Source organism: Egretta garzetta, unplaced genomic scaffold (assembly GCF_000687185.1).
Source record: "Egretta garzetta isolate BGI_Z169 unplaced genomic scaffold, ASM68718v1 scaffold207, whole genome shotgun sequence".
NCBI classification, from domain to species: domain Eukaryota; kingdom Metazoa; phylum Chordata; class Aves; order Pelecaniformes; family Ardeidae; genus Egretta; species Egretta garzetta.
The window spans coordinates 72,228-85,388 of record NW_009260185.1 but is presented as its reverse complement, the minus strand read 5'-3'; the positions used below and the strand labels follow the sequence as shown (position 1 = coordinate 85,388).

General features: G+C 45.8%; 1 protein-coding gene across 1 annotated transcript in view; it reads left to right on the top strand.

Moving 5' to 3' along the window:
* PKNOX2 (PBX/knotted 1 homeobox 2) overlaps positions 1 to 13,161 on the top strand; it is a 30,528-nt gene that overhangs the window by 11,507 nt on the left and 5,860 nt on the right. The window contains 2 exon segments of the mRNA XM_035897469.1: positions 3,031 to 3,202; positions 6,331 to 6,519. Coding sequence (XP_035753362.1) covers positions 3,031 to 3,202; positions 6,331 to 6,519 — 361 coding nt within the window.

Genomic DNA, 13,161 nt, shown 5'->3' with positions numbered 1-13,161 from the left:
GGAGCAAACCCCATTGTGCTGGAATAACTGGGAGTGCTGGGGAAGACCATCAGCATTTCGCATTTCTCCCCAAAAAGGCTCCATGAATACTTTAATATTTTCTTTTTTTTTTTAAATTCCACAACTGGAGAGGTTCATTGAGGGTTTTGTGGACTCATGGGCTTCATCCCCTTCTCTGCGTGCACGGACAGTGGGTGCAATGTTTGCATTTTATAGTGCACTGATTTAGCGTCATCATTAGAGCAAGAAGAACTGTGAATCTTTGGTTTCTAAGAGTCATCGTGTGGTGAGAACTCAATGGGGTTTGACCCATCCTTAACTTCGTGCATGGACATGGATGTGCTTGACGGAGGTGCAAAGAGACCTTTTGGTGGAGGAGCAACCCATAGCAAGGTTGGTCCAAAGGATGCCGCCGGCACCTAGACATTCCAGCTCATCCCCACCCAGCATCTCCAACCAAGAGAGACATTTTGGGGTAAAATACTGACATGGATGAGCGGGTCCTGATGTCTAGCCCCAAAACGCAAAGCCACCAGCACAGCAGATGGCTCTGAGACACCCACCCTGAAGCCAAACCTTCCACCAAGGCAGGGGCAGGAATGGGGAAGCCCCCTGGTAACGAGTGGCCTCTCGCCTCTCATGTAACCTACCTCCACTCCTTCAAGCATCAGCACAGAGGTCCTTGGAGCTAAGTAGAGAGAATGAACAGGTAGAGCCACATGCGCACACCCCCAGAGTGCCCTCTGCTTTAAGGACTGGCCTCTTCCCGGGCAGCAGTGACTGGAGGAGCCAGGAGAGCTGGGGAAGGATGGGTAGCAGCAGCTGGCTGATGGGCTCCCAGCCAGTCCCAGGCTAGGGCTGAAGGAGGATGTGAAGGAGAAAGAGGCCAGGCTCTACACTTGGTAAGGACACATGGGATCCCTATCCTTCACCCTTTGGGATGAAAGGAGCAGTCAAGATGGTAATCTGGTGAAGAGAGACAACGGTAAAAGGGTTACAGAGGATTAGGAGTGTGGATGGAAGATGTGGCAAGACTGTCCCTCTTCCTCCTGCTCCCAAAAACTTTATCAAAGTCACCTCAGATGGGCAGGGGTGCTGAGGAGGGCATGACACAGGTTGGATGTGGCAATGCAGTGACCCTGAGGAAGGTACATCAAGTAGCTGCCAGGATTTGGGTCATTTAGTAGCTGTTAAAAAAAAAATAAAAAAAAGATAATATTTTAAGCAGCAACCCAAATGGGGGGAACCAGCACAGAGTGCCAAGCTGTGGAGCAGAGGCAGAGAATGGCTGTTAATTCTCGAATATGGATGCACGAGCTAATCCTCCCCTGCAAATACAGCCTGGTAAATGGTCGGACCCCGCAGCCTTTTAAATGCCAGCTCAGCTCTTACTTAAATGAAATTCCGCTTTATTATATATTTATTTATTTTATTTTACTTTATTTTATTTTATTTTATTTATTTTATGTTATTCTATTATTTATTTTACTTTATTTTATTTTATTCCTGACCAAAAAGCAAACCATCCTCCCCTCGGCCGCGTGCTGCCCCCTCCTCCTCCCTGCCAGCGCTCCCAGACATCCACAGGGGTCAGTGGCAGCTTTGCCCCAATTATTAATACCGAGCAACGCGGGGCGATGCCGGCAGCGGTCGTAATCCCCCCTTGGTCGGTGCAAGCCCTCAAAGCAGAGGGGCTACAAATTGCTCAGGGGCTGCAATCCCCCCTCCGAAAAAAAACCCAAACCCAACCCAACCCCATCCTTGGGGTAATTCCATGCTTTTGCTCCTAATTGATGGAGCGGCTCTGGAAATGGCAGCGGGCACCTGCCGCTGAGCCCCCGGATCGTAAGTCCCAATAACTCAGCTCGCCGCCTGGAATTTGCCTTTCATATCCCTGGGCTAAGCCCCGGCGGGGCTGCCGAAATTATGAAATTATTTCCCCCCCTCTCCGTTCTCTGCTCCAGCCTTGGCGAATCCTGCATTAAACCAGGATCAGGACAGATTAAACTATAATATGCTGCGGTATTAGCGGCTACAAATGAAGACTTAGCTGAGGGGTTTAACCCCTTCGCCTGCCTCTGGCTCAGAAAAGACCAGTGGGAAGGGACTCCTAATCATCTTCTGGGCCATTTTGGGGGGATAAAATGGTGGAGCAAACCCCATTGTGCTGGAATAACTGGGAGTGCTGGGGAAGACCATCAGCATTTCGCATTTCTCCCCAAAAAGGCTCCATGAATACTTTAATATTTTCTTTTTTTTTTTAAATTCCACAACTGGAGAGGTTCATTGAGGGTTTTGTGGACTCATGGGCTTCATCCCCTTCTCTGCGTGCACGGACAGTGGGTGCAATGTTTGCATTTTATAGTGCACTGATTTAGCGTCATCATTAGAGCAAGAAGAACTGTGAATCTTTGGTTTCTAAGAGTCATCGTGTGGTGAGAACTCAATGGGGTTTGACCCATCCTTAACTTCGTGCATGGACATGGATGTGCTTGACGGAGGTGCAAAGAGACCTTTTGGTGGAGGAGCAACCCATAGCAAGGTTGGTCCAAAGGATGCCGCCGGCACCTAGACATTCCAGCTCATCCCCACCCAGCATCTCCAACCAAGAGAGACATTTTGGGGTAAAATACTGACATGGATGAGCGGGTCCTGATGTCTAGCCCCAAAACGCAAAGCCACCAGCACAGCAGATGGCTCTGAGACACCCACCCTGAAGCCAAACCTTTTTGCCCATGGCAAAATATTTTGGGAATGTTGGCTTTGGTGCAATGATGAAAAGCACCAAGGCATTGGGAGAAGTCGTTGCCTGGTGGAGAAGATGGTGAATTTTGCAATTTAAAAAATATTTTTATTTTTTTATTGTTGGAAAAGGTCTAGAGGGAGCACTTCCAGCATTGGCTTGGGCGTGAGCTTTGCACCAGCAGGCTCTTGCAAGCTGGGAGGGGATGGATGCATGGTGTGGGATAAAAATGGGCGTGGGACCTGAAGCAGTGGGCGTTATGCAGGGGTCTCCTTTGTCCTCTGCAGGCACCCGCTGTTCCCGCTGCTGACTCTGCTCTTTGAGAAGTGCGAGCAGGCAACTCAGGGTTCCGAGTGCATCACCTCGGCCAGCTTCGACGTCGACATCGAGAACTTTGTCCACCAGCAGGAGCAGGAGCACAAGCCCTTCTTCAGTGATGACCCTGAGCTGGACAACCTGGTAGAGGCTTGGCAGATGGTTTTGGGGGGGATGGGAAGAAGGTAGGGGGTGAGGAACAAATTCTGGAGTTGTACCACCTTGGGCAACGTCTTGGGGCTCCGTTTGTAGCATTGGCCACCTTGGCAATGTTCTCCATAGACCTTGTGAGACCTTCTCCAGGAGCTTCTCTGAGACCTTTTCCATACTATTGCCTGTGAGAACAAACCCCTGCCCAATTTTTGGCTAGTTTTCCTGCACAAACATCACGGGGTCAATGCATTTCTTGGGAACAGCCAAGATTGATGGCTGGTTTGTGCCCCCAAACTTGCAACCTCTGCAGGAGCTACTGCTCTTCGGTGCAACACGCAATAGTGTCTGCATTCTTGTTTCAAGTGTGATGGCCAGCTCTTGTCCTAGAAACAAGGCAAAATAAGAGCTTTTTCCAAAAAGGGTGATGCACATCAATGGTTTGGGATAATTTGGACTGGTTTTGGTGGCTTCCCTGTTGTAGCAACCCAAATTTTGTACCGTACCCATTGCTGCTGGAAGGTTCCTCAGAAGCCTCTGCCTGGAGTGGAGCTTTTCTCTTCTGGGGACCTCAGGAAACATCCCCAAATCCCATTATTTTGTCCTGGAAGCCTCCACATGTGGTGTCCATGGCAAGTGTGTGGGTGGACTGGTCTGTGGCACAGCGCTCCGCAAGCAGATTTTTAATGACAGAAGAGGCAATTTCACCCACTTTTGGTCTTGCAAAGAGCAAAACACCTTCCCTGAGGGATGCTGTGATCGCTGGGATGTGTTTCCATCCCAGAAAAGAAGCAAAATTGGGAAGTTCACAGACAGCTTTTTCCAAATATTGGAGATCTCAAGGAGATGAGTTTGTCCAACAGCCTGTCATGAAGGGAAGAACACCCAATGCTCATCCAAGTGCAAAAACCATCACTTCCCTAAACCCACAAGAAACAGTTCCAAGATGTATTGAAATCCCGCATCTTTTACACCCGACTTCAGCTCATGGAGGGGAGTTTTGCAACATCCCTGAATCAAGAGTGGCTTAGCAGCCTGTGGAAAGCCCTCCAAAGTGCTACAGGCCATGCAAAGCCCCACAATGTCTTATGGCTGAGAACAGAAATTGCTCTGGGACAAGCAACCAAAAAAAGCAAAGTTTTGGATTATTTCTGTTTTGGGACCAAATGTTGAGGAGCACCAAAAAACCCCCCATCACATTAAATGACATAAAAATGGGTGCAATGATCAGGCAAGAGGAGAGAGATGAAGCCAGCTGACGATAAAAAAAAATCTTAAAATTTTTTTTGGGAAAACCAACACATATTGAATGGTCGGTGCAGGAGACATGCCCACAGAGCCTATTTTCACTGGGTTTTTGTGGTTTCTTAAAATAAACCCCCACCAGTCCTGGTTTTGGGGCATGTTTTGGACCACCTCTTGTTGCTGAGGTGAAATCTGACTGGGGGCAGTTGCACTGATCCCATGCATGATCTTGCAGTGCTGGATATATTCGTATCCACGTATAGACGTATTTTGCCCCATTTCTGGGACACATCTGTACGTATATGTTCTCTCCAATGCCCAGAACCTCTCCAAAAGCTGTCCAAATTGCTCCGTGTGGTTGGCCTCTGTCAAGACAGAGGAGATCGTTAATGTGATGCTGAAGAAGCGCTGTTCCTGTTGGTGGGAAGCGCCGACGGGAGGGAATTTTGGATGAAAAAGCCCCGTAGCGCTCAAACCTCTTCATTCCTGCCTGTTCCTGAGCTGACACTTTTCCCCTATTTGCAGCGTCCCTTTTTTTGGGTTATTTTTTTGGTTGTTTTGGTTTTTTTCTTAACACCACCGAACCCCCGGAAGTCGGCGATGGCAAAGCAGGGATGAAAAGGCCAGCAGCATTAGCTATCATTAGAATAAGAGTCATGTATTCCTCACCGCTGAGATGCACATAATTAGAAATTAGAAAAAGGTCAGATCTCACCATTATCAACTCAATCAGCTGCCGAGTGCCACACAGTCAATTAATTCAGCATCTGTATTTTTTACAACCCCGCACACGTACGCCGTCGGACTGTAACTCTTTATCCGGACAGATATACGGCGCAGCGGAGCAGGGACATAAAATGAGACCCTAAGCAAATGAGCTGAGATAATTGAGAGATTTATTTTTTATACATATATGTGTCAGGTCTTCTTGCCTTTGCCCTTGAATATTGACTTTCATGGCCGTTGAGCCCTGGGAGGATGCGGAGAGTCAGGGCGCGACGCTTCCACCTTGCACTTTGCCTACGCCAACAGCAGAGGAGAAAAAAAAAAGCCAAAATAAGCCAAAAAAAGCAAAATAAAAGGATTTTTTTTCCAGCTACAACCCATCATCCTTGTTGGTTGCCAACTGAAAATTCACTTTCTCTGTTGTGGAGCCGCTACTCGAGTTTGGCCCTGGATTTTTCGGGATGTTTCCCAACCGTGGCGACTCGCAGTTTGTAAAGATGACCACTAAAATTTGCAAGTTAAAAACACCCTTTGAAATGCAAAGACGCTTTGTTACATAAAACCGGATTTATTGCCCCGGAGTGAATAGCTGAAATTTTATATATTATGCAAGATTTCAAACAGCGGCTGTAAAACTTAAGGTTTCAGCTCAGCGAGAGGAATGTTTTATGTGTAAATTTTTTAATGTTTATGGGGTACGTTTTAACGAGGCCCAGGCTTTGCACCGGCAACAGCTTACAGTGGAGTTGCAGCCCCATAACCTTGTTAGAAGAAGTGGCCTCCAGAGAATAACCAAGCACTTTTTGACATCCAGGGCTTTGGCTTGGACTTTTTTGGGGCACAGGGAGTGATTCCCATGAAGGCAATGGTAATCGTCGTCAATTTTGGCTTCTTGGGATTTTGGAGATATGATTAATGGCGAGGGAAAAGAAATGCAGAGGTGCAGAGGGATGGGCTCTGGGATGGGTTTTGGGCAAGAATATTGATTTTTTGGCTTTTTTTTGCGTGTTGAGAAAGGAAACGCATTTGATTCTACTGTAGGGATGGGTTCCAGGTTAGATTTTGGGTGAGAATACTGATTTTTGGGGTTTTTTTTGCAATGTGTTGAGAAAAAAAAAATATTTTAATGCTGCCATCATGTCCTTGCATAGATGGTGAAGGCAATCCAGGTGCTGCGCATCCACCTCTTGGAGCTGGAGAAGGTCAATGAGTTGTGCAAGGACTTTTGCAACCGCTACATCACCTGCCTCAAAACCAAGATGCACAGTGACAACCTACTCAGGAACGACCTGGGGGGGCCCTACTCCCCCAACCCCTCCTCCATCAGCCTCCACCCCCAGGTAACACCTTAAAATTGCCTGTAATCACCATCGTTGCATGTTGGCCAACGGGTGAGTCAGGCCAGTGACGTTGGGGGGTTGCTCTGCAGCTCTTGTGGCCTCCTGGAAATTCATCAAAATCGATCCCTAAGTGAGGAAAATAATTAAAAATAACCCATATCTTTCTCATGCTGCAATGACACGGCGGTGATTTTTTTTCGTTTCATTTTTAGTCATGGCCCAGTGTTTGTGTCTCTACAAAACAGAGGTGTGAGGACTTCTCCTAAGCTCTTACGTTGCAGCGATGAAATGTGGGGGGAAGGAATTGCAGAAGCCGTGCAAGCGCATGGGAAAATGGACAAGAATTTTGCACTTTTTCCCGAAAAACCCCAGAAGGGACAGAAACACCATGTTTTTTCTCCACCACTTCCTCTCTTCCCATTCTTGTCTTCGTTTCAAGGCAGCTGTGCAGATTTTTGGGTCTGAGATAGCCCTTTTTGGCTTTGCTGCTCCTTTTTTGCCCCAGCACATCTTGCAGTTCTCCCCCAGCGTGATCAACATTCCCACCTTGATGGTTTTTTTTGCATAATTTGGGTCTTAGCTGGGAGGAAAAAAACATTTGGTGTCTCAAGCAGAGTGGGAAGGTACAAGGAGATGCCCAGGAAATACCGAAATGCCAACTGAAATGGCCAAACTGAGCTGCACCTTGGTGGGGTTTGGGGCAAAATAAGGGATTTTAACTTAAAATTTGGAAAAAAAGCTGCCCATGCGTGGGGATTTGCATGTGCATTTGTAGTGCAGGGAATGAATGTTGGTTGGCTGCATCCCAAAAAACTTCAGTGATGCAGCATTGGGTGTCCCTTAGGGATTTCTCTCAGATACTGAATTTTTTGGCGGGGGGGGAAATGAAATTTGGGGTTGCACAATCCCACCAGAAATAACTGCAGCCAACTTAAAATAAGCCAGGGCGTCCCCAGGCAGCTTGTGGAGCTGTTCCCCAAAAAGGAGGGACACACACACACTTTTTTAGGGCTTTTCAAGACATTTTTAGGGTGGTGGAAGGGGAAAAAAGGGAATTTCAGCAGCTCAGCTCCACATGCTGCAGAGTTTGAAGCTCCCAGTGTGATCCTTGTGGCCACTTTCTTCCCCCAGCACAGGGAGGGAAAAGCCCCCCAAAAAGTTTGAGTTCTTACTTGGGTTCCCTGAAAGCACCAAACCACTTAATCATTGATCTAAAAAAACCCCCAGCCTCTCTCTATTTCCTAATAATCTCTAGAAATGGACTTATTATCCCTTCACCGCTTTATGGTAGCATTCCTTATGATCAAAATTAGCAAGACACTTGCATAAAAGAGAACAATAATTGCTCAACGAGCATCTCGTTTGTAATTTATTAGTTTCTATTATTGTGCGTCGCCATGGCAACAGCTCGCATCCCGGGTGATGAGAGAGATGTTAGATAGGAGCCGACGAAGCTCCTGGTCCCAGCAAATGGAGATGCACGTTTTTTATCAGTAATTTTCATGAAAATAATAAGTGAGGGAGTTAATGAGATGGAAAGCCGTCCTGTGGCTATTGTGATTTTTTTTTTTTCCTCTTTTCCTTTTTTTTTTTTTTTTTTTAAAGTGTTGATCTAATTAGAATGCATCGGTCAGGAAAAGTAATGAGGATTTAGCGCTTCACAAAGAGGTGGGGATCGTATCAGAAAATTAGCACAAGTCTTTGGAAAATAATCAGGCCCATGGAGAGGTACCAAGCACCTCTGATTCCTGCAAACCCGGAGCTGCTGGTGTTTCCCTTCCGGGCAAGACTCTAAAGTTGAGAAATTCAAGTGAGGATTTGGAGGCAGTTGCTAAATAAATGGGAACACACCCAAGAAAGACCCAACTGGAGGGGAAATGCTTGCTGAAATATTCACAGTGGTAGACCAGAAGGAGCCACCATCTCATCTGGTCATTGGATGCGGATGACGTACCAGTGATGAAATAACGTCACATTTTTTCTGCTTATCCACCCAAACAATGCCAAGTACCTGAGTGCTTTGACTCGTTGAATGTACTTGAGTTTGCGTGACTAAAGCTTAAAAAAATGGGTGGAAATATACTCCATATTCATCGGTTGAGTTTTAACGGCTGGGAATGCTCCAGAGACCTGAAGAATCGTGGGATCAATGTTGAAAAAATGGCAAGCGGGATGATTTTGCTAATTATCGGCCTATTAATCTCATGCTCAGGGCAGGTGAAACAGCTAAGGGGACACTAATTTAGGAATTAAAAAAAAAAAATCTAAATAATGGAAATGTGATTCATATCAATGAATGAGGGTTCTCAGAAAATAGGTTTTCTAGGGATATGGGATGAGCTTTGAGCAGATACACCAGGCTGGTCATGAAAGCGAAATATTTCCCTTTTTTGTGAAGTTTTTTACCATGGAAAAGCCTGCTGAAAAAATTATGGATACACAATAACAAAGACATCAACCAAAACTGAGAAAACAATGGTTGGACCTGTCAAAACGTCGTCGTGGGAGAATGGCGGTTGGATTTCCCTGGTGTATCCAAAAAGGACGGCCCTTGGCTTGGTGCGATTTATACTTTCTAAGGTGAAAAATGCAAGAAATGCAAAAATACCTGGAGGTGATTGAAAGATGAGCGAGCACCAGGTGCATGACAGGAAACCTGGGCAACAGAGGCGTTTCCACTGCTGCTGAAATCTTCTCGTGTCACTAAGTCTGGAGATGATGACTTCTGGTGTTGGCCAGGTTTGGGTGAAAAGTTACTGTTTTTCCTATGCTGTGAGCCTGCATTGAACCTTTGTGACCTTACAGACATTCTTCCCCCCCGTTTTCTCCATCGCTTTCTCATTTTGTGCTCTGCTTTGTTTTGAGGAGGAGTTTTAGCCTCTTTGGCCTGCAACTCCACCAAGCAATTCCCCTTCTTCTGTTTTTCTGGGTTGTTTTTCACCTGGCTTCATTCCTTTCCCTTGAGCCCTCATCAGACAGTTTTTAACTCCCTCCCCTCATTTAATGAATATTTTTTGATTTTTTCAGATGAGGAGAGGAGAGGTGCTTCTTGCATGCCCGCATAGGAGAAGCCAATTTAACCTAACACTTAATGAGTTCAACTTTCCTTGAACATCAAAGTGGTCCTCATTGCTCTCCAGTTGACTTCACCTGCAAGGAAAAAAAAAAACCACCACAAAGCCAATTGTATTGGGAATCACAGCAGTGCCAGGGATGTTTAAATTGGATTAAATCTTGTGTTTTTCAGCTCTCATTTTGAGTTGCGCATTGGCAGTGTTTATGTGGGCATTTTCAGGTCATCATTGCTTCTTCTTGTCTTCCTCCCCATCTTGCTGGTGGCTGGAGGCTGACGGTTGGGTTGGCCTGACTCGATGCAGTACTTCTGTGTACAGATCCTAATTTATCCAAGTTTGTCCTGTGGATTTCTGTTCTTTAAAGCCAACTTTTTTTTTGTCTCCATTCATCCACCCATCCATCCACAAAGGAGCTCTACGAGTACTCTTACATGAGTTTGAGTTTGGCCAACTCTTAGAATCATAGAATTGTTTGGGTTGGCAAAGCCCTTGAAGCTCCCCCAGCCCAACCGTTCCCCTTTAGTTGTAGGGAGCGATGAGGGCTCCCCTCAGCCTCCTCTGCTCCAGGCTGAACCCCCCCAGCTCCCCCAGCCGCTCCTCGTAAGACTTGTGCTCCAGACCCCTCCCCAGCTTTGTTGCTCTCCTCTGGACAGGCTCCAGCAATGCAATGTCTTTCTTGGAGTGAGGGGCCCAACACCGAACACAGTTCAGTCTTAATCCCAACTATTAGAGGTCAATGGTAAAAATACGGTATCTACTTTATAGGAGATACCTTGGCAAGCATCCACTGACCCTATAAAAGAACGGTTACAGTTTTGCTGTTTCTCACTCTTGGTGAACTCACAGGTTCCTTTTTTCTCCAACTCACCCAAATTTTCCCCAGCTTTCCTCAAGCACAAATAAATTTCACAAAGTCAGGATGAGCCAGAACTTTTTACACATGTGCCACCCAAAAAATAAATTGCTGCATCATAAAGCACAAGGGGAAGGCACTGAATTTTGGCACTCGTTCGCACTTGGGCACTTGGTCTTTGACGAGAAAGGGGGTTTTTTCTGTGCGATGTAATACGTACCACATCTTTCTCTTCATGAAAGTGACTTTTAATTCGGAGAAATCGTGTTTTGCCATGGAGCCACGGAAGGTCAATGCTGAGCTGTGGATCTGCAGAGACACCTAGTGATCCATTCTTTACACTCAAGCTCCAAAATCGTCGGAAACATTCCAACTTCTTTGAGTCCTAAAATATAAAATATTTTCCACTGCGGCAAAATCATGAGCGTGATACAAATTTGGCTGGCATTTGCGATCCAAGGCAATTAGTACGCAAAAATATATTTTTTAAAACTTCTTGGAGATATCTATATTTATTTTAAGGCAGGGCCTCCAATTTCTTCGGGTACCCTTGGTTTCACAGTGATGTTGCAGAACCACCATGAATTTCTTTCGTTGCTTTTTTCTAATAATTATCAATATTCTGCCTTTTTGGACACCACTGCGATGGTGTTTTGGGACAGTTTTCCTCTACGCCACCTAAAAAAAGCAAATTTTGTCATCGTAAAAAGCGGCTGAAAGTGGCTTTGACCACTGAATCAGGAAACAGCAGCTTCTTGTTCCCATTTTCCCATAACCCAAGTTATTTCTTCCTGATGCACTTCTGGATGCCCTTCTTTTGGGGGAATCATGGGAAAACAAGGCAAGAGAGGAAAGCTGGAGGTCTTCAGGCTAGACCAAATCTCTGGTCACCCCTGACTCCTTTGTGAGGTTCTCCAAGGACCGCATTTGGATTTATAGGAATATTTCCACTGGGTTTGTTAGCCGGACACTTTAGCAAAAGCCAAGACCAAGTCCATGCAGAAGCAACCGGTTTTTGCTTTCTGATTTTTTTTCAATCCTCACTTTTCAAATCAAAACCCATTTCCCCAAAAAAGCTGGAGATGGGGAAGGGGTATTAAAAAAATAGAAGTATTTTGCAGCATATTTGCATTTTTTTAATTAATTTAGCTATGAAAAGGAACGTCTGGGAGGCGAAGCAAAAATTCACAGCAATTGCAGCAAAATTTCCAGGCAAATAATACTCAGCTCATCAATGGAGAGGACAAAAATAACACGTGGAGACGCATCGGTTGCGACATTTTGGGCTCGGCATGACGAGAGGGGAAGGTGCAGCGAGGGATTTCAATAGCAAAAGCACACAGGGAAATCGGGGTTTATTCAGAACCACTGCCCAGGCAAATCGGTGGCGACTGGTGGGGAAAAGGCGTGAGCGTAAAGGGGAAAAGCAAAGAAAAAAGGGACCAAGAATGACATCGTTCCTCCAGCAACTGGGAACACATCGACGTGGACGCAAGGGTACCCCAATTCCTTGCTGAGCCATGCACCCACGTCATCCCACAGCATAAAATTCATTGATCTGTGCGCTCAAAGTCCCACCTCTGTAGTTTCATGGAGAAGAAAAAAGGAGCTACGGCTTTTTCCAACCTGGCCACGGCTTCCGGTGGTGTTGCGCGTTGCTAGCCCAGAGGAATCCTCTTTTCTTAAGCCATGAAACAGGATTCCTGGAGAAATGCATCGAAATGAAAGAAAATTGAATAAAAAGGGGGAAAAAAATCCCCTTTGTTGAGATTTTGTCCCACAGCTGAGGACCAGTCAGACACCAGGGAATTGGGGCAGAATGGGCAAATGGGTAGGAAAGGGGGAACAGTATTTTTTTGCAAGAAATGAGTGCAGTTTTATTTCCCTTACAGCCGGACGAATTAGAGAGAGTGAGTTATCTTGGGCTTATTTGGGAACGTTAATTTTCTAAACATTATTGGCATAAGACGCAAAAACCCTGCCCAGCTGGGAGGTTGCAGTCCATCGCCTCGCATTCCCCCGTACCCTCAATCGCGGCGCTCTTCCCTTCCCCAAACATTGCGTTAAAGACTCAAATACTCATTTATTCCGCTTTTTCCAATTGCTTCTCACATGCAGAAGCCGCTCCAGAGCCAGGGCTGATAGTGAGATTGCAACACCCAGCTAAAAAAATGCCCATTTTTTTTGCAAGAATTTAGCTTAAAGCTGCAAGGAATGATAGAAAATTGGGTTATATTCTTCTTATTTTTATTATTTTACTGTTGTTCTGGCAAGGGGAAACCGTGGCACTTGCCCCAGCTTTTAGCAGATGCTGCTTCGTCTCGTTCCAGACCAAGAAAAATATAAATTTATAGAAAGATTGAAGAAATTCCTTCACGTCAATCATGCTCTTTTTTTTTCTTTCCTTTTGCCTTGTGGGGAATCGCGGCCGCACAAAGAGGACGCATTCGGGGAAGACACAAAGTGGCAGCTTTGCAAAGTCTAAATTCTTATTTTTCCACCTTTTTCTTTTTCAATTAAAACAAACCACCCCCCCACCCCCGTTTTTCTGCAATTTTGAATCAGCTAGAGGGAAAAAAAAAAGAAAACAGGGCGTGTTTATTGGAGGGGGAAAATGCAAACCTTGCATGCTCCCCCCACTTGTTAAAATCCATGGGTTTAATGTTGGTTTTGCTGCAGGAGATGCTGCAGAGCTCACCCGCGGCGTTGCCGCCC